The following is a 23,561-nucleotide window of genomic DNA, read 5'->3' as shown; positions in this document are numbered from 1 at the left end:
CAATTTACAGGGTTTCAGAATTCAGCTTTTCTCCTTGCAGGGTTGAAATTTGGTGCATTGGCGGTCATTTATTTATTTTTTAATCATAGGCTGGAGGAAACCTGCAGTAACTATGTTGACGAGCACATGGAAAGCCAACACGGTCACTGGACCACACAGCTCCCATCCTCCCTGACTGTTGGCCATGCTGCCTTGGGGAGGGGTGGCTGGGGCTAGAATCCAACAACACATTGGCTGTTCCTGGGCAGATCTTGCCAACCTGGTGCAATCCAAAACACCTGGAAGGCACCCATATGGAGAAGGCTGTACTAGGGAGGCCCACATTCAAAAACCCTGCCGCCACCCCAGCCATAAGCTCACCAAGTGATGTTGGGCTAACCCCACAGGGCCGTTGTGAGGACACAGAACATAAGAAGAACCCTGCTGGATGAGGCCAATGGCCCATCTAGTCCAGCATCCTTTTCACACAGTGGCCAACCAGAGCTTCACTGGATGCCCCCCAAATTCTGGTATTATGCATATCTAATGAAGCCGAGTGCTTGAAGATGGAATAAAGGTAAAGGTAAAGGGACCCCTGACCATTAGGGTCCAGTCGTGGCCGACTCTGGGGTTGTGGTGCTCATCTCGCTTTACTGGCCGAGGGAGCCAGCATACAGCTTCCGGGCCAGCATGACTAAGCAGCTTCTGGCGAACCAGAGCAGCGCACGGAAACGCCGTTTACCATCCCGCCAGAGCGGTACCTATTTATCTACTTGCACTTTGAAGTACTTTCGAACTGCTAGGTCGGCAGGAGCAGGGACCGAGCAACGGGAGCTCACCCCGTCGCGGGGATTCGAACCGCCGACCTTCCGATCGGCAAGTCCTAGGCTCTGTGGTTTAACCCACAGTGCCACCCGCGTCCCTTGAAGACGGAATAGACCAAAATAAATTATTGCAGAAAGACATGCACAGAAACATACAATTTAAGGAACAAAAGTTAACCGCTCACCATCAGAGCAATGGCATTTCAGCTTCTCTGCTCTATTACAGAAACACCCCAGAACCCCAACCAGGTTTTAGAGGAGGAAACCCAACCCCTTGTTGCCCTGGTTCGCTGGCTTGGCAATCAATCAATCAATCTTTATTATGGTCCAGAGACCCAACAAATCATTACAAAGTAATACACAATTCATACAGCCTACCTCCAGGTTAAACAAGCATTTTGTTTAGAATATAGGGATCATTTGTTCTTGCAACCACCGATAACAACTTTGCCACTGCTAATGTTCTAGTGTTTGTCTGGTCTTCCAGTAGGAACCTGACATAGTGAGCCTCTGAATTTCCCAGGAAAGGTACCAGCAAGGGTAATATCAGTTCAGCCCTGGCTTGCTCAAATTTGGCCCAATGCAACAAAAGATTTTTTATGGAATCGATGTCTTGAGCACACGAGCAAAGTCTGTCCTGGTAGGGAACTCCTCTCAGCCTGCCATCCAGCACTGCAGAAGGAAAGACGTTTAGTCTGGCTTTGGTGAAAAGCCTTCGATAGTTTGGTACTGTCAGGTTTTTAATGTAAGATGTTAACTTAAAGACATACCCATATTGTACTGCCAGCGGACTACAGACTGCGTGTGATCGAGATCGCAAGTCACTGTGCGCATTATCCCATAATCTTTGCTTTAACATCTTTTGGGCACCTTCGTAACCCAGGTAATACAGTTGGGGGGGAGACAGACCAATAGAGGCGGCATTTTTAGCCATGGTTTTCTGCCATTTGCTGACAAATTCCTCATTGGTCAGGTGTTGGTACAAACCCTTCCCTAGATTAAACACTGAAATCCTGAGCCAATGTTTTAGGGCAGCCCACCACGCTTTAGTTGAAATTGGGCATTCACCAACTTCTAACAGAAGTACGGAGTTGGGGACGCAGTTGGGTACCTGCAGCACAGATCGTAGAAATTTTGCCTGAAAGCCACTTAATCCTGGGGGATTAATCCTGGGGGACCGTTAAGCTGATGCAAGCTTGCTGCCCTCCAGTTCACCCCCTCCCACCTGCTTCAAATCATGCGCCCACCCCACCCCCCAGGACAAACAAGCTTGTGCCCCCAAGACTGACTGGAACACTCAGAGGTATATTGCAACAGACGCCAGACTTATGATGCAATGGTTTCCCCAGGGTGAATGCAGAGGCCATTTCCAGGTCTCCTCTGAGGAGGCAGCAGCACAGAGCACCTTTATTCCCACTGCCAGCCCTTTTTGCAAAGAAGCATGTTCACCACTGGAGCAATAACATTTTAAAACACCCCCTGGCTGTTTACGGTTATCTCACCCCCCCCCCTTACTATGGAAGTTTTGTGGGCAAAGGTGGGAAGTTGCAGGGAAAGGAGGATCCTTTCTGCAAACATACCTCCAGATTATTTCCAAGAATGCCTTTTTAAAAAGCCTTAGTTCTGAAGGCAACTTGCTTTGGGAAAGGGGGGGTGTCTGAAATTAATTAGCACGCTAATTGGGAAAATTCTTTCTTCCTCAGCTGCTTAATGGAGCAAGTATGACACCCACAACAGTCAACAAGAGAGGAAGGAGGACCTCTGGTTCATTTCGTTATTGATTTACTCAGGAAGACGAAAGGTTGGGGAGAGCGAGGCAAAAAATGTGTAGTTCTCAGGAAAACAACCAAGGGATGGAATCCCACCCTTTCCGCGCCCTCTTCAAATGCGCGAGGAATACAGATTTGGAGGCAAGCATCAGGTAGCTCTCCCACACCCATGGAATCTTCATTTTTTAAGTACCGTATTTTTTGCTCTATAAGACTCACCTTTTCCCTCCTAAAAAGTAAGGGGAAATGTGTGTGCGTCTTATGGAGCGAATGCAGGCTGAGCAGCGATCCCTCTTGCTGTTCTGGCTTCTGAGATTCAGAATATTTTTTTCTTGTTTTCCTCCTCCAAAAACTAGGTGCGTCTTGTGGTCTGGTGCTTCTTATAGAGCGAAAAATACGGTAACTAATATTTAAATCAATGCCAATTTCAAAATACCAATGAAGAAAAAATATGTTGGCAGGGCACCTCTCATTTACAGCATTTGTCAAAGCGTTTCACACCGACAGTTTGGTAAGGATTTAAGAGCAGGGATTGTCTTTTTAAGTTAGCAGGGGGCAAGAAATGTTATTCCAGACTGGGAGGGATGAGGGAGGCAATGTGATACACACACGACAGATAAAAGCAGGCAGCCTAAAGGCCCACCTACTCCAATAACCCATTTCCCATCCTGGTCAGCCAGAAGCCCAGAGGCAGGATATTGGCCCTACAGGATATCTCCTACCAAGCAGCTGGTACTCAAAAGGTAGACTGCCTCTGAACAGCAGGTTTCATCGAACCCTACTCTCCTTTTCTAACGAATTGTCTCTGAGCAGTTGGCTCCTTACCTCTCTCGCCCTGGTCTGGCCGCAGTGATCCATGCAACGGTCACCTCCAGGCTTGATTATTGTAACTCGCTCTATGTGGGGCTGCCCTTGAGACTAACCCAGAAACTCCAGTGGGTGCAGAATGCCGCAGCAAGACTCCTTACGGGGTCCTCTCCGCAGGATCAAATTCACCCGGTGCTTTACCAGCTGCAGTGGCTCCCGGTAGAGTACAGGGTCAGGTTTAAGGTGCTGGTTTTAACCTTTAAAGCCCTATACAGCCTAGGACCCTCATACCTATGGGACTGCCTCTCCTGGCATGTCCCACAGAGGACCTTACGGTCTGCAAACAAAAACACCTTGGAGATCCCGGGCCACAGGGAGGTTAGGCTGGCCTCAACCAGAGTCAGGGCCTATTCAGCCGTGGCCCCGATCTGGTGGAACACTCTGTCACAAGAGACCAGGGCCCTGTGGAACTTGACGTCTTTCCGCAGAGCCTGCAAGACAGAGCTGTTCCACCAGGCCTTTGGCCAGGGCACAGTCTGACCCCCTCCTTTGGTAATCCTCACAGAATTCTAGCCCAATGGTTGCCATTAATTTGATTTGAACTGATTTTATAATGAATAGATATTAGAATGCTGTATTATTTTACTGTTGTTAGCCGCTCTGAGCCCGGTTTCAGCTGGGGAGGGCGGGATATAAATAAAATTATTATTGTACTTCCAAAGTCATCTAAAAGCCAAACTTCACATTATGCCTATAATGAGCTTACCAAAAAAAGGGGGGGGTGAGATTTGAAAGAGGAACCTTTTTCCACCTGTGGTGACACTGCCCACAGGTATTCAGATTTTGGACAGCGGTTTGTCAAGAAGTGACCAAAATACGCAAAACAAGCTATTTCAACTTCACCACAGCTTTGATTCCTAAATCTATGGACCAATCGACTGAAAGGTTTCAGCTCCTGGGAACTCTCAACAGGGATGCTAGCAGCTGCCAGAACCTCAGTTGCCCCCAAATGGAAAACTTTACAGGACTTGTGACTTTTGCTTTGAAATAAAAACCAAAACCTCATAAATTATGTTTGTGGGTTCTTGAAAAATTCTGTGCTCTGAAAGTTCTCTGTGAAGAGGGATGGATTGTTAAAACCATGCTGGGAACTTTATCTCTGAGAGTGGATAGGTGGGGAGGGGAGGAGAGTTTCACTCTTAATTTTAATTTGTCTGTTACACACCCTTCTTTGCCCTCAGGTCCCACCATTAAAACACAGGGCAAAGAGTTGTGTCTTCAGCATCCTTCGGAGGCCGCACAATGAAGGAGCCAAGCGCAACTCTGTGGTCTTGACTTAGGGGCCACCGCAGAGTAGGCCCTCTCGTGGGTAATCGCCCCCCTGATCCTGCAAGGGTAGAGGGAATATCAAAACAAATACAATCCCCCCGAATACATCTTGGACCTGACCAAGCACTGCCTAACCAACACGTACTTCATCCACAATGGACAAAGATACAAACAGATAGAAGGAGCACCTATGGGATCACCCCTCTCACCGGTCATCGCAAACCTGTACATGGAACACTTTGAAACCAATGCTTTAGACAAGTCAGAACACAAACCCAAACTTTGGCTCAGATATGTTGACGACACCTTTGTAATTTGGCCACACGGGAAGGAAAAACTGGATAGCTTCCTCACACATCTCAACAGCCTACACCCCAAAATACAATTCACTATGGAAATAGAAGCCAACAACCAACTTCCCTTCCTTGACGTCCTAATCTACAAAAAACCTGATGGCTCCCTAGGACACACTATCTACCGGAAAAAAAACACACACCAACCGCTACTTACATGCACAATCACACCACCACCCCGCACAAATAAACTCCGTAGCCAAGACTCTCATCTCCAGAACCAAACGCCTGGCTGACAAAGACCACTTGACAACTGAGTTACAGAATCTCTCAAATGTGTTAATTGCCAATGGATACCAGCAAAACAGGGTTACGAAGCTAATCCAAAAAGAAACACCCCCCAAAAACCAAGACACAGAAGAAAACAATGGCATGGCCCTCCTTCCTTATATCAAGGGCACTACAGATAAAATTAGCAAAATCCTCCATAAACACAATATCAAAACAGCCTTTTGCACCAACCAAAAAATAGCCAATATCCTCAGAAACCCCAAGGATAAAATCCAGTTGGAAAACCAAGGGGTCTATGAAATACCCTGCAAAGTCTGCCCAGCCACGTACATTGGACAAACAAACAGACGAATAAATGCACGTATCGCAGAACACAAGAATGCCGTCAAAAAAGAAGAAAAAACTTCCTCTCTTTTCCAACACATGAAAGAAACAGGACACGAAATTAATTTTGCAGATTCCAAATTGCTCTTTAACATGGAACATCACCACAAGAGAATAATCATGGAAGCCATCGAGATAGAGAAACACCCTCACAACATGAACAAGCGTGACGACACATCCCGCTTGCCAGACATCTGGAAATTAGCCCTCCCCACAAAAACTGACACCAGATCCAGAGGCACACAGAACGGCATCACCAATCAACCACACCAGACCCAAACCCAGACCCTCTCCACAGATGAATTACAGATACCATCCAGTAGCCTAACCATGGTGGCACCTCCGGATGCTGCACCCCCCTGCAATCCCTACACAGATCTGGCGGGCACAGGCCACAAAACCACAGCTCGCCCCTATACACGAAGCCAAGCCAGAGCACAACTAAGTGCAGTACAGCCATCTTCTCAGAAAAACTCTTCACAAAGTTCAAGAGGTCAAGACACAAAGGCCTTAGCAACTAATCCACACCTAATGACCCACCTAAGCGGTACTCAGGATATCACTCAAGAAATCACTCAAGATATCCCTCAATTAATTAAGGAACAAAAGAAGAAAAGACACACTAGCCTGGGAACTTCCTCTCTGCCCAGAACATTGGAGGCTATACACCACACCTCCTCAACAGTATTTATAGGAACTCAAACACTGAGATCCTGCTCTGTTCCAGTAACAAGAAGCCGAAAGCACCAGCCTGAAGATGACGAGTGAGACCTCGTCGAAACGTCGCCTAGACACCCCAACTTTTACACGGGAAGACACCCGAGGACACCAAAACCTGCATTCCTGTACCCGTGAAAATCTACGAAAGCATATATATATATATATATATATATATATAATGTTCATAAATGTACCAAGGAAGCATACACATAAATGTACAGACGACATGTCGGAGACCCACAGAAAAAGTCCTGAAACCATTTGCCTTTTCCAAATTGACCTCAAATATTTCTCTGCAAGGTCGAAGGAAATGGGGAGCCTCACAATTGTCTTTTTGCTCACAAATCCTGTCTCAAGGGCACATATAAGATATGAATAGGGGTTTAACCGGCCCACAAGCCACCCGCTCGGCGAGTCCCCACATGCTGCGCTAAACTGGCGCAGCGCAGAGACTCTCTTCTGCGGCTCTGGAAATTGCCTCTGTGCATGCGTGCTTTCCGGCGTCTGGGCATGAGCAGAAGCAATTTCCAGCGCCGCAGACATGCGCAGATGCGATTTCCGGCATTGCGCTGCGCTGGCCTAGCCCACGGAGGATCTCTGCGGGAGTGATCTGGCGTGCCCGATAAGCCTTGCTGACCCCTGGAATAGGGTGAGCCTGTGGCCTGGATTCAGGAATTGAGTACCGGTAGTTATCGTAACAAAAGAGTGGCCAGGATGCCCAGGTAATCCAATCAGGTAACCTGGCAGACAGGAGATAAACAACACACTCGGGATTCTGTTTTAGACTGTCCCTTCTGATGTATGTATGATGTACTGGAGGTGGTCTTGGGCTACACCCCTTCTGTGATGTATTTATGATGTATGGAGGGGTGGTTTGGGGCTCCAGGGTGATCAGTTCAAAAGTCTATATAAGGGCTTGTGCGCATGGTTCAAGGTTCTCCTCCTCTCTCCTGTGTGTGGGGGGAGCACCCTGTTGCAACATCTTTAATAAAGATCAGGCTTACTAGCTGCTTTGCTTCTCAATATTCTCTGGTTGGCCTCTGTTATTTTCTCCTACCGATGGAGAACCTACAAAGGACTCTATAAGGGCTCTTGGGTACCCCATAAGGGAGCAGTTTTTGTTTACAACAGCTTTCTCCAAAACACTTTCCCACTCAAAACAAAAATCTAAAGGCAAAAAAGAACCTTGGCTAAAGGTATACAAAAGACACCTTTTTGGTGGGGGAGCAGGGTGGGAAAACCTGCGTGACTTCATTACAGTGCAAATAAATTTTAGAGTGTATGAGTTTGTTCGCAAGCCAAAGGCTAAAGAAAGCCCTAAGCTGGTGGGCTGAGGCTGCCAGGAAAACACAATTTCTTCCCTGACCCATAACGAGAGCATGTTATTGGTTAATTGTCCAGGGCTGAAGGAAAGGCACTCTGCACATGCCAGGAGGTAGGCTTCTTCTCTGGTTTAATCCTTTTTTTTTTTTTTTGCAAGGCTCAAAGCAATGACAATCACCCTGCTAGACGTATAACAAAATTAAAAAGAAAAGCAGGAAGATTCAAGAAAACTAGCTGAAAAAACGAGGAAGAGGAAGAGTTTCTGCAGCAACATCTGAACCCCAAGGAAAGGGATATGTTTTCATACTTCTGACGAAAGGTTGCAGAGTTTCAGGGGCAGCTGACAAAGAGGCCCTGCTTCCAGGTGCTTTTGTTCTGGTGTGTAGCAACCCACAGCTGAATTTGTCGCTGCACTGTGCCAGCATTCTGGGAAAAGGCACAGGAATAAGGTTTTCTTCCAGCTCCTGCTCAAAGGCTGCCTTTGCAGAGGGAAAATGTTAAGCGGTCGTCCAGGACCCTCAACAATTGTCAAATGTTCTGGGGGAAAGGAGGTGAAGGAGGTTGGGAGCCCCTGCAGGAGTACATGCAAAGAAAGCCCCCGACAACCCCCATCCTGCCATGCATACACCACAAACACACGTATGCATAAAACAGAGCTCACCAGCAGGTTGGTGAAGACTATCATAAAGGAAGAGAGCCAGTTGTTAGTCGGACGACTGGGAGACCCGAGTTTGAATCCCCCACTTGGCTTTGAAGCTGACTGGGTGTGGCCTTGAGACCCTCACAGCCTAACCTACTCACAAGGGTGTTATGGGGATTAAATGAGGGGGGGGGGGAACCATATATGCCACCTTGAGTTCCTTGAGTGAAAAGGTAGGATAGAAATACAATACAGTGGTAGATCCCGTTCGCATCTTGAATGCAACATAAGACGCGATGGCGCGTCTGCACGTGTCGCGTTTTGCCGCTTCCGTGCATGCGCGTGACATCATTTTGAGTGTCTGTGCATGCGCGAGCGGTGAAACCCAGAAGTAACACGCTCCATTACTTCCAGGCTGCCGCGGAGCACAACTTGAACGCGCTCAACCCGAAGCACATTCAACCCGAGGTATGACTTTACAGTCATACCTCGGGTTAAATGTGCTTCAGGTTGAACATTTTCAGGTTACGCTCTGTGGCGACCCGGAAGCTTCAGGATGCGAACGGGGCTCCGGAACGGATCCCGTTCGCATCCAGAGGTACCACTGTAAATAAACAAGGAAGATAAAGCTAGCTCCTTCGCAAGCAGCTTTTTGTTACTCGCACTTTTGCTCTCAGCCACGTCTCCCCCCCTTTTTTTTTTTGCAATCCCTGGTTGCAGCACGGCCCGATTCTCCACCGCACCTGTACAGCCCGTAAGCTAAAGCAGCACATTTCACGCATGGGTCCCTGGGGGGAAAGGGTGTCATGGAGGTGAGAGCGAAAGGCAAAAAAAACGTGAAACAGATCTCCTATTTTCCAGAGAAAGAGAGGAACAAACAGGAAAGGAAGGCGGGGGGGGTGAGGGGGGACAGCGAGCCGCACACCAGGAAATCAGGGAGTTATGGGACCCGACTGTTTGCATAGCTGCCGCAGCTGTGTTGGTGAAACAATGCCGCTGTAACCATGGCAACAGCAACCCAGAAAGGAAGCCCAGCCCTCAGCTGTTCCGCCTGTCTTCCAAGACCCCCACCCTGAGCTCTTCGAAATTCCTCACAGGGCCCCACCCACTTGCCTGTTTACCTACCCTCACCCCCCCCCCGAATAATTATATGCCCCCTTTTTCCCCCAAGGAGTTCAAGGTGGTCTATATGGCCCTCCCTGCTCCTCATTTTATCTCGCAGCAACTCTGGCAGGTTGGTTAGGCTGAGAGAGGCCCAAGGTCACACACCCCATGAGGTTTGTGCCGAGTACAGATTTGAACCCTGGTCTCTCCCATATCCTCTGCCACTTCCACCTCGCCCCTCGCTGCCATCTTACGACCAGAGAGCCATTCACAGAACCCACCTCCCCTCCCGCAAACCCACCTTCCCCCTTCAAGCTTTTGCACAAGACCCCAACCAGGTGAAATTCTCAGCCCAAGCAGAATGGGACCACAAGCAGCCATGCTCAGCGGCTGTGGCCTTGGCAAAGCAAAACCCAGACAGGTCCCTGCCCCGAGGAGCCTTCAGTTACTATCACCATTCTCGCTGCCACCACTGTGGTATATTGCAGCTGGTATGCAGCTTTTCAAAACCAAAAAGCAGAAGAGACAACATTGCAGATGTGTGGAATCACTTCTTAAGAACACAAGAAGAGCCCCTGGCCCATCTAGTCCAGCAGAGTCATCAGCTGATTCCTATAGGCTGCAGCCAGAACGGTCAGCGGTCAAGGCTATTTAGAACTCTTGTCCAAAGCTTATGGAGAGCACCCGGTTGGGGAAAATGGATGCAGACAAACATGCACATCCCTAACCAACCTAAAAATGGTGTCCAGGCCCAAGCAGGATGTTGCAAAATTGCAATTTTTGATATTCTTGGCTCCAGACCAGGACAAAGTCTGCCTTGCTTCTCATAAGAAAGTCAAGGGCTCCCCCTTCAGGCCAAAAAAAGTCAGCATCATTAAATCCCCACGCTCCCTGCTCCAGATACAACAGAACAGGACCCTAATGGGCAAAGCATTTTCTGCTTTCTGGGCTAATTATGCTAATTCCTTGATATTATGCAAATAACATGGCAGATGAAGGTGTCATCTTGTTCCAAAAGGGATTTGTTCAGCAGACTTTTCAGAAGTGTTATCCGTTCTGATTAACACCGGCATACATAATTCCCGGTGAGACTTCTGTTTCCACCTCTGCAAATGACTTCAGCAAGTCAGTATGCAAACACACCGATCTCGTTAGCACAAAATCCAATTTTAACTGACCTTGTTCTTACTGCTATGTCTCCCCACCGACACTCACTGTAAAGTTGCAAGAATGGCTTCAGGCATTTTTTAGGAAGCATATAAAAAAGAATCTTGGGGGCCAAATATTAATATCAGAAACTGAAGGGAAATGTTTGGTGAAAACAGCATCCCGAAACTTGATCCCACCCCACAAATTCCACAGCAGTTCATGAATAATACTACTTGTAGAGCATCCATTTACAACAAGTTCGAGCTGAGCTGAGGATCAGGGCCACTTCAAGTTGTCAGAACAGGATTTGTGTGGAGAGGAATACATGGCTTTTCTATAAAAGTGGGGCAGGGGCTTTTCCTGAAATGAATGATTGATAGACAGACAGACGGACAGACAGACTGCTGCCCCAAAGAAGGTGATAGTATTCTGTCTGTAATTTTGTTTTTGGTTTTTTTAAAAAAAACAAATTTGAGTTTGTTCAGGTTAAAGTCTGTATCTGCTCTGAGGAATTCAGTACGGTGGACACTCAGGTTGCGAACATGATCCGTTCAGTAGGCAGTTTCGCAACCCGCAGCATTTGCAACCTGCAGCGCCGCATCTGCACATGCGCAGGTTGCGATTCGGCGCTTCTGCCCATGCGCAAAGCGCGATTTAGCACTTCTGCACATGGATGACCACTGAAACCTAGAAGTAACCCATTCTGGTACTTCCAGGTTTCGGCAGGTCTGTAACCCGAAAAAACGTAACCTGAAGAGTCTGTAACCTGAGGTATGACTGTATTAGGCACCAGAATTCTTTTAACCCCCAAGCAGCAATGGCAATCCACTAGAGGCACCTTAAAACTGTCACAAAGACTTTGTCCCTGCAACAGTAGTGAATTGCCACAAGTCATCTAGTCCAGCCCCCTGCAAGGCAATAACTTCCTAGGGGCTCCTCTTATGATTTTGTTAAAAAAATAATAATTGGTTCTTCAATGCACAAACATCCCAATTAAGACCTCCAAAGTTTGTAACATGGTGTGGAGTGTGCATTAGGAGGGACGCGGGTGGCGCTGTGGTCTCAACCACAGAGCCTCTTGGGCTTGCAGATTGGAAGGTCGGCGGTTCGAATCCCCATGACGGGGTGAGCTCCCGTTGCTCAGTCCCTGCTCCTGCCAACCTAGCAGTTCGAAAGCACGTCAAAGTACAAATAGATAAATAGGTACTGCTCCGGCGGGAAGGTAAACCGTGTTTCCGTGCGCTGCTCTGGTTCACCAGAAGCGGCTTAGTCATGCTGGCCACATGACCGGGAAGCTGTACGCCGGCTCCCTCGGTCAATAAAGTGAGATGAGCGCGGCAACCCCAGAATCGGTCACGACTGGACCTAATGGCCAGGGGTCCCTTTACCTTTATGCATTAGACAGTGTTTTGGATCTGCCTTGAATGAAGAATGGGCTGAGTTCAGTTATCCAGAAGTGGTACTGGCACCGACGGGGGGATTGAACAGATGAAGGATAAGGCTACCAGCAGCTACTACTCACAAAGCCTCTCTGTTGGAGATGGAGGGCATCTGGATGTTGTTGTAAGCAGGGGGGGGCAGGGGGGTGCTGCTGTTGTGCTGATGCCCTGTTTGTGGAATTCCCAGTGGGGCACCTAGTTGGCCTCTCCCAGAACAGGATGCTGGAGGGGCCAAATAGGTCACTGGCCTCATCCATTCCGCAGGGCCTGTAAGACAGAGCTATTCCGCCTGGCTTTCAATTTGAACTTAGCCTGATATTTTATTCCCCTTCCTTCCCTCCCCCTCCCGCTTTTATGAAGGTTACCCGCCCTGGGATCCCACAGCTAATTCTCCCCTGGTCTCCTCACTGGCCCAAATGGGACTAATTTAGCCAGCTAGCCCTGGTGATCATCTAATGTTTACTGGATGGATTTCCCCCCTAAATTGACTTTTGAATTCTGAATTTATTGTTATTCATGTTTTTATGCTGTTTTTTTGTTGCATCAATTAAGTGTTCTAAATTTGTTATTACCCGCCCTGAGCCCAGTTTTCTGAACCAGGAAGGGCGGGGTATAAATAAAAAATTATTATTTATTTATCCAGCAGCATTTGTCGTATGTTCTTAAATTCTGAAGAGATTATAGCCTTAGACAAAAATATGCTTTTACCAGGGTTCTCACCCAATTAATGAAATTTTAGTAGGTTAAGTTAAATTAATCCTCATAAATGACTGAAAACAGTAATTCTGAAGAAAAAGGTACACTTCCCTCATTTTTAGATTGTGCATGATTTTACAAAAGGTGTTGCCTCCTGTCTGTGTGAACTGGTGAAAGAGAAAGAGAGAAAGAGGGAGAGAGGGAGGGAGGGAAAGAGAGAGAGAGAGAGGTAGGTCCGGTTGCTCCTAATAGAACTTTCATGGCAACTGGTAGCTATTGCTCAAAGGATCAGAGAATTGCAGAGTTGGAAGGGACCCAGGGGTCATCTAGTCCAACCCCCTTCAACCACAGATAAAGAAACCCTGGCAGATGGCTGTACAAACTCATGATGTGTTCCATCAGATATTTTGGCACCTGTCTCCCCCCTACACACACACCATGCAACCTCACTATGGCATTTTCAATGTTGGCACAACACCTAGCACTCAGCAGCAAACATCACCACCACTATCATATTGAATTTCTACAGCACTGGGCATGTGGCATCAATTATAAAAAAGAAAAAGGAGTATTTCCACATTTGTAGAACGCCAAGCTCTCACCAAGCCCCCAGCCAGCACGGCCAATGGTCAGGGATGACACGAACCTGAAGAATCATGTGGTGTAGTGGTTAGAGCAATGGACTAGGGCATGGGAGACCAGAGTTCAAATCCACACTCAGTCATGAACCAGCTGGGTGACCTTGGGCCAGTCTGCCTTCCCCCCTCTCTCTCCTACTAAACCTACCTCACAGGATTGTTGTGGGAATAAAATGATGAGGGGCAGAACCCATGTACCCTACCATGAGCTCCTGGGAGGAAAATGTAAATGCAATAACTAAATTGACTTGATATCTTTCCACAGGGCCTGCAAAACAGAGCTGTTCCACCTGGCCTTTGGTTTGGACTCAGTCTGACCCTTATGTTTCCCTCCCCTTATGGTTTTGACTTTTAAAATGAGGCTGCATTTTAAATTGCATTTTAACCTGTATTTTAAATTGCTTTTTTCTATTATGTTTTTACTGTAATTTTACTCGTGTTAGCCGCCCTGAACCCAGCTCTGGCCGGGGAGGGTGGGGTATAAATAAATAAAATAAATAAATAAATAAATAAATAAATAAATAAATAAATAAATATAATAATAATAATAATAATAATAATAATATTGTAGTCCAGCAGAAGTTGGATGGCTACCTGTCAGGGGATTCCTTAGCCGTGATTCCTGCACTGCTGGGGTTAAGCTAGATGACCCCTGGGGTGCCTTCCACCTCTGCTCTTTCCTTCTCCGTTCTGCTTCCCTATAAAGCAGAGACAGGGAACGAGGGGACTTCCAGATCCTGTTGGACTCCAAGTCCCATCATCCCCAGCCAGCGCTGCCAACCGTGGGGGATGATGGGAGTTGGAGTCCCATGACTTCTGGGGCCGGGTGCTGCTGAGAAGCTGGCTGCTCAGAGGCCTTTATCCCACCGATTGCCAGCAGGAGAGGGGCCGTTGCCTCCTCCACGTCCTGCCAGGGGGGGCTTTCCGTGGGGGCCCCCAGCGTGGCCCTGGGAGAAACTCTGATGCAGCTGGGCTCTTCTCACGACCGTGGCGCCATCTTGGGCAAGGTGTGAAAAGAGGGTGCAAGATATTTCCCTCTGGTGCAGAAATGCCGCAGGTGGCAGGTCCAAAGTGCTCAAGAAACAAAACAAAACCACTTTCCTAAAACAACGGGGCCAAGCTAACTAGAATAAATAAGTCTGTGGCCCAACAGAGGCTTGTGCGCCACGACGGCCCTCATGCCTGACCACTGGGCATGCTGGCTGCAGGGAGATGGAACCAAATATTACTTGGGAGAGCTGCAGATTCCCCACCCCTGAAATAAATAAGTCCATCTTGCTTGTGAACTTGTATATGTTCTCCTGCAATCATGGGTAATCAAGGGGGCAGCCAGTGATTTGTGTGTTGCCAAAGACATGAGCAGGAATTACAAAGTTAGAAGGGACTCCCAAGGGCCACCTAGATAGTCCGTGTTCCTACAACGCAGGAATCACGGCTACTGATGACGCAGCAGCCACTGACCACAGGAAAGGCAGCCAGGCTTCTGAGGCCCAGCGAGACTGGAGAGGTCCAGCCACAAGGCAGCTAGAATGAGAACCGTAATTAAAAACACAGGTACAGATAAAAGGAGGAAGGCAGGGACGCAGAGGAAGAGCAATCCAGGCAGGGGGGCCTGGAATGAGGGCAGAGAGCCATACAGACCAGGGTCTGCCAGGCAGAAACTGATGACAAATACCCCTCTGCTTTCGATTTTACTATTCCCCAGTATTCCTGAGATAAGCATTTCTCTATCTTAACCTGAAATACATCAGAAATAACCTTTATAATCTTTTGCCAATATTCCTTTTCACAAATACACTCCCACCATATATGTGCATATACCCCTAACTCTTGACCACAACGCCAACCCTTAGGACTCAACCCTTTAACTATATATGCCAGTTCTATACCATTTCAATAGGAATTCCCTACTTAATTCTTTATATTTATCCATTTTTATTTTATCTATACTCTTTGGTATAAAATTATGATCTTAGCTGGTATGCTTGTTATTGCATTAGGATGGAAAGAAAAAGATAAATGGACAATGGAAAAACGGAATGACTATGTTTCTGAATATATACAATCTGATATATTTGAACAGGTAATGAGGGAAGATACATGGGAAAACAAATGTCAAAAGATTGTGAATAAATGGACAAGTTATAGGAATTGGATAGCGCAGGGGGAAGCCAACCCAAGCATCCAAATTAGAATGAATAATCTGTGCACATGGATAAAGATCTGAAGAGAAAACAAGTTTTGGGGGGAGGGGTTAAAAGGGGGAGGATGGGGGGAAATTAGGATAAATGAGGAGGGACAAAAGTATATACTGTTATGTATAATTAATAGGAGGAGGATTTTGATGCATGTTATTGTTAGATTTTCGGCTAAATGGTTTTTTTTTTTTTGTAAATTATTTGACATCCCTGGATGAAAGTGTGATCATAAAGAATGGGAAAATAAATAAATAAAAACAAAACAAATACCCCTTTGCTGTACTCTTCTACGGAAAGGAGACCCTCCCCAAAACACGTTGCTTGCATGGCCCAGGGGACACAATCCTGGAGTGCAACTAAAGTCTCCACTCAGTCAGTTGGGAAAGCTGACAGGGAAGATACGGAATTGGCGCGATGAACTGTTTCAGAAGGACTGGAGCAAATTTATACTTTATTTGAAAGAAAATTGTAAACATTAGAAAACGTCTGCAGCTTTAACATGAAACGTTTGGTAATGTGAAATTAAGGAGCTAATTTACACATAAGAAGAGGGTGAATGTTAAAAATTGATACCAGGTATATAATGCATGGAGCAGATATAAAGATCTCTTAGTAAGAAAAACACCCAAATGGATTTCGCCAATGGAAGCACAGGCCCCAAAAAAGTTAAATATGGAAAATAAATGGTTGAGATACTCAGATTTATTGTTAGAGGATCAGGAAGGTTTTAAATTAAAACCGTTTGAACAAATTAAAGATAAAGTGAATTGGCTGCAATATTATCAAATTAATGAATTATATAAGATTGATAAGAGAAATGGTTTGGCAAGAGAAAAAACCAAACTGGAAACGGAGTTGTTAGATACCAAAGTCAAGAATATGTCTAAAATGTATAACTTGCTGTTGGAGTGGCATACAAAGGATGAACAAGTTAAATCGGTAATGATTGACTGGGCAAGAGATGTGGGACATAATATAATGTTGGAGGATTGGGAGAGGTTATGGAAGAAAGGGGTTAAGTTTACAATGTTAAAGGAAAATGATGTATAGATGGTACTTAACCCCTGTAAAATTAGCAAAGATTTATCACAATAGTGACAATCTTTGCTGGAAATGTAAAGAAAAAGAAGGTACCTTTTTTCATATGTGGTGGACCTCTCCCAAGGTGAAAGACTTCTGGGAGAAGATTTATAATGAATTGAAAAAAATGTTGAAATATACATTTATTAAGAAACCAGAGCCTTTCTTCTTGGAATAACAGGTTTGGAATTGCCCAAGAAAGATGTTAAATTATTTTTGTATGCCACAACGGCTGCTCAAATTTTACTAGCTAAAAATTGGAAAACACAAGAACTACCAAGAGTGGAAGATTGGCAGATGAAGATGATGGACTTTTTGGAGCTAGCCGACCTGACTGGAAGAAGCCACGACCAGAGAGAAGAGGAATATCAGGAAGATTGGAGGAAATTTAAGGACTATTTGAATAAACATTGTAATATAAAAAATTAGAAAGTACTTGAAAGTACTAAATAGGCCTAGGACTAAATTAGGATTTAATTTAATAAATGGGATTCAGAACAGTAAGAAAAGTGAATAAATTTGATTATAATTGGAATATTGCTGTTTAATAATGATATTGGAAAGCTGTTATATTCAGATACAAGGAAACTCAGAAGGGAGGGACTAGAGGAAGTCAATATGTTCATAAGGTTGGGTTTTTTAAACAATTAAGTTCGTTTTTATGGTTTGTTTGTTGTTTTTCTTTGATGTATTTTTTTGTGTGTTTGTTCTGGTTTGACCTTTGGTTGTGCAATGTTTGTTAGAATATTTCTTACAACTCTGGAAAATTTAATAAGAATTATGGGGGGTGAGTGAGAAACCAAAGGAACGGGGGGGAATTGATACCAGGTAAAGAAGTGGTTATAGAAATGAGATGGATTTGTTAAAGATATGTGGAAGTCAGAAAGAGGGAGGGAGGGAGGTTGATGCTCTTTCTGAGCAATATTTTAAGTTATGGATTTATGTAAAGAAAATGAAATGTGATATGGAAAACTCAATAAAATTTATGGTAAAAAAATAGAGAAGTCTCCACTCAGTCATGAAGCTCAGTGTGTGGCCTGGGTCTCCACACCCAATGATAAAAAGGGGAGGGTGATAACCTTTTGTGCCACCATGAGTTCTATGGAGCAAATTCATGGAGGGGGGCGGAGAAGACCCTTCTGCCTGCCCCACCACCCTCGGTGGGCTCTTGTGATTGCATCCTGCTTGCAGGTTTCCCACAGTGGGCATGTGGTTGGCCACTGTGAGAACAGGACGCTGGACTAGATAGGGCCCCTTGGCCTGATCCAGCAGAGGCTCTTCATAGGTTCTTAAGAAATAAATAAAACTAATTAGCGGCATGATGAATGGCTTCAGTACCAGCCAAATTGAGGCGTGTCAATTTTTTATTTTTTCCGCAAGAAGCGGGGGGAAACAGCCCAGTTTTGTTCCTAGGTGCCGCGCAAGGGTTGGACTCTGCTCTACTCCCGGTCAATGCCTACACAATGAAAACCAGAAAAGCACCATTTAGCTGGGGTCCATTCCTGCCTCATATTATTGGTTGCCAGCAGTAAGGTCAAAGGCATTGCAAGGTGCAGTGATGTCACAATAAGCATTGTGCTCATCTAGACATTATGAGGAAAGCAAGGTGAAATCATTGACCCAGAGCTGCAAAACGCAACACACACCAGGAGGTCCTGGTACGTGCCCAGTTTAGACTTCCCCAACTTTCCTATGCTGGTGGGGACTGATGGGAGCTGGAGTCAAAACAGAGTTTTGAGATAGATAGACCTTTTGCTTGCATCCATCATCCTTGGCCATGTGGCAAGGGGCTGATGTTCTAAACATTTAGCCAGGCTCCCTTAAACGCAGAGGGAGATGTGTTCCAGGAACAGCCTGGAGCCTTGCAAAGGTCATTTGTTTACTGGGAAGAAGAGAAACCACATCAGAAAAGTTAGACTGTGTTGCCGCTGCACAAAAGAAAACAGAGATCCTGTCTTCAGAATCAGGGAATTGATGAATAATCAAAGCTGCATGGACATCAGTCTTTGCCCAGCCAGTGCCCTCCAGCTGTTGGTGAAGGCTGGCGTACACTATGAGTTTGCCAAGCCACGGTCAATACAAACCAAGGTTTGTACTTTAACAACAAGCTCTGGTTTCAGATCCTGCTTGGTTGGCTGGCAACAAACAAACAAACCATAGTTAAAAGTTGCTGAACAGTGTTCAGAAGATCAAATAAACCATGGTTTAATAAATCATAGCATGGAATGAACCAAGTCAGTGTTAGCTGAACACACAACGGGGGGGGGGCAACTGTGGGAATAAGCCTAATTTACTCTCCACCCTCTTAAATTGTGGGGTGGGGGTACTGCTATTATAGTAGGGGTTTTTCTGTTTTTATACTGCAAACTGCCCTGTGGTCCTCGGATGAAGGGCGGTGTAGAAATTTAATTAATAAGCTAAGAAGACCCCAGCTGCCGGATCAGGCCCTTGCAGCCCAGCCACTGGAGGAATAAGCGGGATGCAGCCCACCTGGGGGGGAACACCCCTGAGAGGGGGTGACATCATCGCTCCACCCCCCCTGGGATGGCTAGCCCCGCCCCCAGGTGCACAGCTTGCACCGCTCTGGGTGCTGGAGCAGCTAGCTCCGCCTCTGAGTCCAGCATCCTGTTCTCACAGTGGCCAACCAAGTATTATTTTACTGTTGTTAGCCGCTCTGAGCCCGGCTTCGGCTAGGGAGGGCAGGATACAAATAAAATTTTATTATTATTATTATACGTCCAAAGTCACCTAAGAGCCAAACTTAGTGCCTGTGGGCAATGAGTTACACAGCAGGGTCCCCCCTCCAGATCCCCATGCCGCGCGGCCTGCCCACCCCCAAATTAGGGCGGGGGCTTCTACTAGGTGCGGCGGCTCAGGGATGGGCGAACCTGCGTCCCTCCAGCTGCGCCAGGACTCCAACTCCCATCAGCCCCCGCCAGCCAGGCCAACGGCGGGGCATGCTGGGAGTTGGAGTCCCGTTCTACCCGCGATCTGCTCCAGCTGCGGAGCTGCTCTTGCGATGGGGAAGGGGGCTTCCACCCGGGCCAAGGCATGGGGTTGCGGGGTCCTCTCCCCGCGCCCTTCCCCGCTTACCTCTTTCCAACGCAGCAGCTTGAGGCTGCGCTTGAGCGGCTGGAGGGAGGTGCGCGCCTTGGAGCTATCCACCGTTACGGGTCGCGGGTTCCTGCGCGGGTGCGGCCGAGGCCCCGGGGCCGCGGGACCCTTCTTCTTCCTGGGCGGCGGCTCCTTGGGCGCTGCGCCCCGGCGCCCGGCAGAGCCCAGCCGCGCCACGGCACCTGCCCGAGCCGAGGGCGCAGTGCCAGGGGCTCTTCTTGGAAACGCCGCCGCCGCCCCCTCCACGCCCACCGGCTGACCCTCCGGCCGCGGCGGCAGCGGACCCCCCGCCGCCCCCTGCTCCTCCTCCGCCGCCTTCCTCTCCTCGCGCGCGGGGGCGGCGTCTGCGTCTCCCACCGGCATCTCCATCCTCAGGCTGGCGGCGGCGGTGGCGGCGTCTTCGGCTGCTCGCTCCTCCTCCGTTGCCGGCACTGGGGAAACTGAGCATGCTCCCCGTGGGAGCCTTCTTTTGTGGCTTTGTTGCGGCGACGTGCGCGCAACCGAAGAGCCTCAAGCGCGCCCTCAAGCGCAGCCTCCACCTTTCCCCCTTAAAGCGCCTGCCTGTATTAAATATTATTAGTCAGCTCAGTTCCCCATCACCTCCTCTTCCATTTGTTTCTGCCTCAGTTTACCTCGACGCGCTTTCAACTTTTTTTCTTTCTGCCTCAGTTCCCCCATGTGTTTTTTTCTGCCTCAGTTTTCCCATGTCTTTCCCCCCTCTCTGCTTTAAGCTTCTCTTAAGTTTGCTTCCACTTCAGTTTCATTCATATTTTTTTAAAAAATTCTTCCTCAGTTTCCCTCAAGATTTTTCTTTCATCTTTCTCATTTTTCTTCCCCCCCCCATTTTTTTATTGATTTTCCAAATTTGTAACAAATATAACACACAAAGGGGAAAAAATTACAATACTAAAAAAACAAACATATAAACACCTATTACTTTAAGACCTAATTTAATTTTCATTGTTAACTGACTTCCCCAAATCCCCTTACTGAGTTTCTTTGAATCACCCTGACAGCTCTCCAATATCCTCTTTCTACTCAAATTAACTCCTTCAATTTACTATCTTCTTCTCTTTTCATAATTATCTAAATCCATAGTATTTTACAGTTCATTCTTACTCTAATCCTAGGCCTATTTGATACTTTCAAGTGACTTCTGCTTATCTTATGTTACAATATTTAGCTAAATAGTCTTTAAATTTCTTCCAATCTTCTTGATATTCCTCTTCTTTCTGATCGCAGATTCTTCCAGTTAGGTCGGCTAGCTCCTCTTTCTCATTTTTCTGCCTCAGTTTCCCTCATGGGAATTTTTTCCTTCCTCCATTCTTCCTCGTTTTCCTCAAAACACCTGCTTTTCTTCTTCATTTCTGCCTCAGTTTCCATCAAGATGCCCTCCTCCCGGTTTTTTTTTTTTTTTTTTTTTTTGCAGTTTCCCAAACTGTAGACTTCCCCTTGTCACAAATTAAAATGATTTCATTTAAGAATTAAAATAAATGTGGATGTGGGTGACTCCTCACATGCAAACAGATGTGTCCCAAATATCCAGTGTTAGCAAAATCCTAAAATTCAGCCACTGGGCCTGGCCAGTGCACACCTGTGCCTCTTTTTACTCAGGAGCAAGCCCTACTGAGTTCAGTTGGGACAACAAAAATGTGAAAAATAATTCTATTGCCTTCAAACTGTGAAAAGTATACAGAAAAATGGACTCTTGTTAAGCACCCCAAATAAAAATAATTAAACTAAAAAATAATTAAAATTTATGGGTCATGCTGCAGATACCTTTTCTGATAACCAAATCCAATTAATAAATAGTTCATTGGTATTGTTGATCTATCTTCCCACCATGCCTGATCAATATCCAGTGTATGCTTAGCCAGGGGAGGGAGGGAGAAGAGAAATAAAACAATAATTTCCAGGGGATTAGCTGCGTTAGGCTTTTCAGCAAAAGCAACCAAGTCTTGTGTCTCCTTAAAAACTTGCAAATCTATTATGGTATAAGCTTTCATCGATCACAGTCCATTTCATCAGAATAATAAATAATTTTTATTGGACAAAATTTTTGTTGCATCTTTAAGTACATTCTTAAAGAGCTGATGCTAGGAACTGTCTCTTATCTAAGATGCCCAGGCAAGTCTAGGAATAATTCCTTTGCCTGAAATCCTGGTGAGCCATTGGCTGCCAGCCAGTGTAGCCAGTATTGAGCTAGATGGGCCAATTGTCTGACCTAGCATAAGGCAGCTTCCTCTGTTCCACGGCACACGACCTCATGACTCTGTGGAAACTGCTGCTGACTATATATAAATCTACTGGGTTGGGCCTGAGGAACAGCCCTTTCCTTCCTCCTAGACTGGTCTCCTTCTCTCCTCCTATTTGGCCCTCCAACTCCCATTCACCACCCTTTCCTATGTGAGGAGGGCATCTTAAGTTCCTTGCCCAGCTGGCTCTGTGTGGCCTTCTGATTGGGTGAGCATCGCATGGGCAGACCCTGACCACCAATGACCGTGGGCAGAGCTGTGTCTGTGTCACAATTCCAGGGGAGGGCGACAAATGTTTCAGACTGATGTCACAAGGAAATGTCCCAAGTCTGGAGGAAAAGGTACTGTTGGGTCCGCTATTCGGACCTGAGCTGTCTTTGACGTATAAAGTCAATAAGAGCCCAAAACAGGGGAGATCCAATAAACCTTTTTTTATTCAGCTGAGAAAAGAGAGGGCAAACTGTTAGAATATAGTTCCGTTCCACCTTAAAAGGGTACAGGCATGACTGTTGTGAGTCACATGCCTGTTTACTGCCAGCACAGTCTGCTGGGAACTTCCAGTTGTATATAGCTTTTGTGTTACTGCTGTTTTGCTGGAGACGAAGGGAAGCAGACATGTTTTCCTCTGTTCCTGAACTATGCTGAATAAAATGCTGTACATTATGCTTACACGTTTCTCTGTCTGCCTCTTCTGCTGTGAGAAGATTTACACACTCTGCTGACAGAGCGTGCACGGGTCTCTAAACGTATCTGAGGCTCGTGTCGCTGATTGATGCTGTTCCAAGGGAGACCGGCTGCCAACCAGTGGCTGGAGCCAGCTGGGGGTCTGCCTGATGCCCCCATCGTCCCAGCAGTATCCCAACACAAACATGTTCCCAACAAAGGAATGGAAAATGCCGCGCCGAGGAAAAAATTCTACTTTCTTTATAAGCCTTTTCTCTCCCCCCCCCCCCATTTCCCCCCTTACGAGGCTCGGGTTCGTTAGGCTGATTGAAACAGGACACTCTGCCTTGAAAGGGACAGTGTCCAGACATAGGGAGGTTTTCCTGAAAATCGCCTAGCAACATCCTCTGGTCTTCACGTGTTTCATGGCTCATCCTCCTAAATTCTAAAGCAGGCAGTGGTTGTTGTTTTTTACAGAAGCAAAATGGCATCAGTTAGGCTAACCAAAAAACAAGACAATAACAGGCCTCTGTGGCTTTTCCTGAGACCTCATAATGCTCTGCAGCAAAGGCAGACAACACCTATCAGAAACAGCACCTGCTCCACGTGCAGAAGGCCCTGGGGTCAACACCCCCTTTCTATCTCTACAGCTGAGAGAAACATCCATCTCAGACCCCATCGAGTCAGTGTGAACCTGGGACCCCCAAAGTACAGCACCCTCAAGTACTTCTGTCCCAATTTGTTATATTTTAAAGATGTATTCATTTTTGGGAGTATTTCGGGGTTTTTTTGGATGATTGAAGAAGTTGCAAGTTTTGGGGGAGCACTGCCTGCTTTTTTCGCCATGTGTTCTATTTAGGGAGGTG

General features: G+C 46.6%; 1 protein-coding gene across 2 annotated transcripts in view; it reads right to left on the bottom strand.

Annotated features, from left to right (window-relative positions):
* The window catches only part of TTLL11 (tubulin tyrosine ligase like 11), a 69,547-nt gene extending 49,311 nt beyond the window's left edge, over positions 1-20,236 (bottom strand). Inside the window, exon 1 of one of the 2 annotated variants that reach the window (XM_077922753.1) lies at positions 19,757-20,236. In XM_077922753.1, the coding sequence (XP_077778879.1) occupies positions 19,757-20,146 (390 nt within the window). In that variant the 5' untranslated portion in view covers positions 20,147-20,236. The remainder of the gene's footprint in view (positions 1-19,756) is intronic. The other variant, XM_077922754.1, reaches the window with a different exon arrangement.
* Positions 20,237-23,561: the final 3,325 nt, after the last annotated feature.

This window comes from Podarcis muralis, chromosome Z (genome assembly GCF_964188315.1).
Source record: "Podarcis muralis chromosome Z, rPodMur119.hap1.1, whole genome shotgun sequence".
In the NCBI taxonomy this organism is placed as follows: domain Eukaryota; kingdom Metazoa; phylum Chordata; class Lepidosauria; order Squamata; family Lacertidae; genus Podarcis; species Podarcis muralis.
Note: the sequence above shows the minus strand (reverse complement) of the source record. Positions and strands in the feature narration are given on the sequence as shown.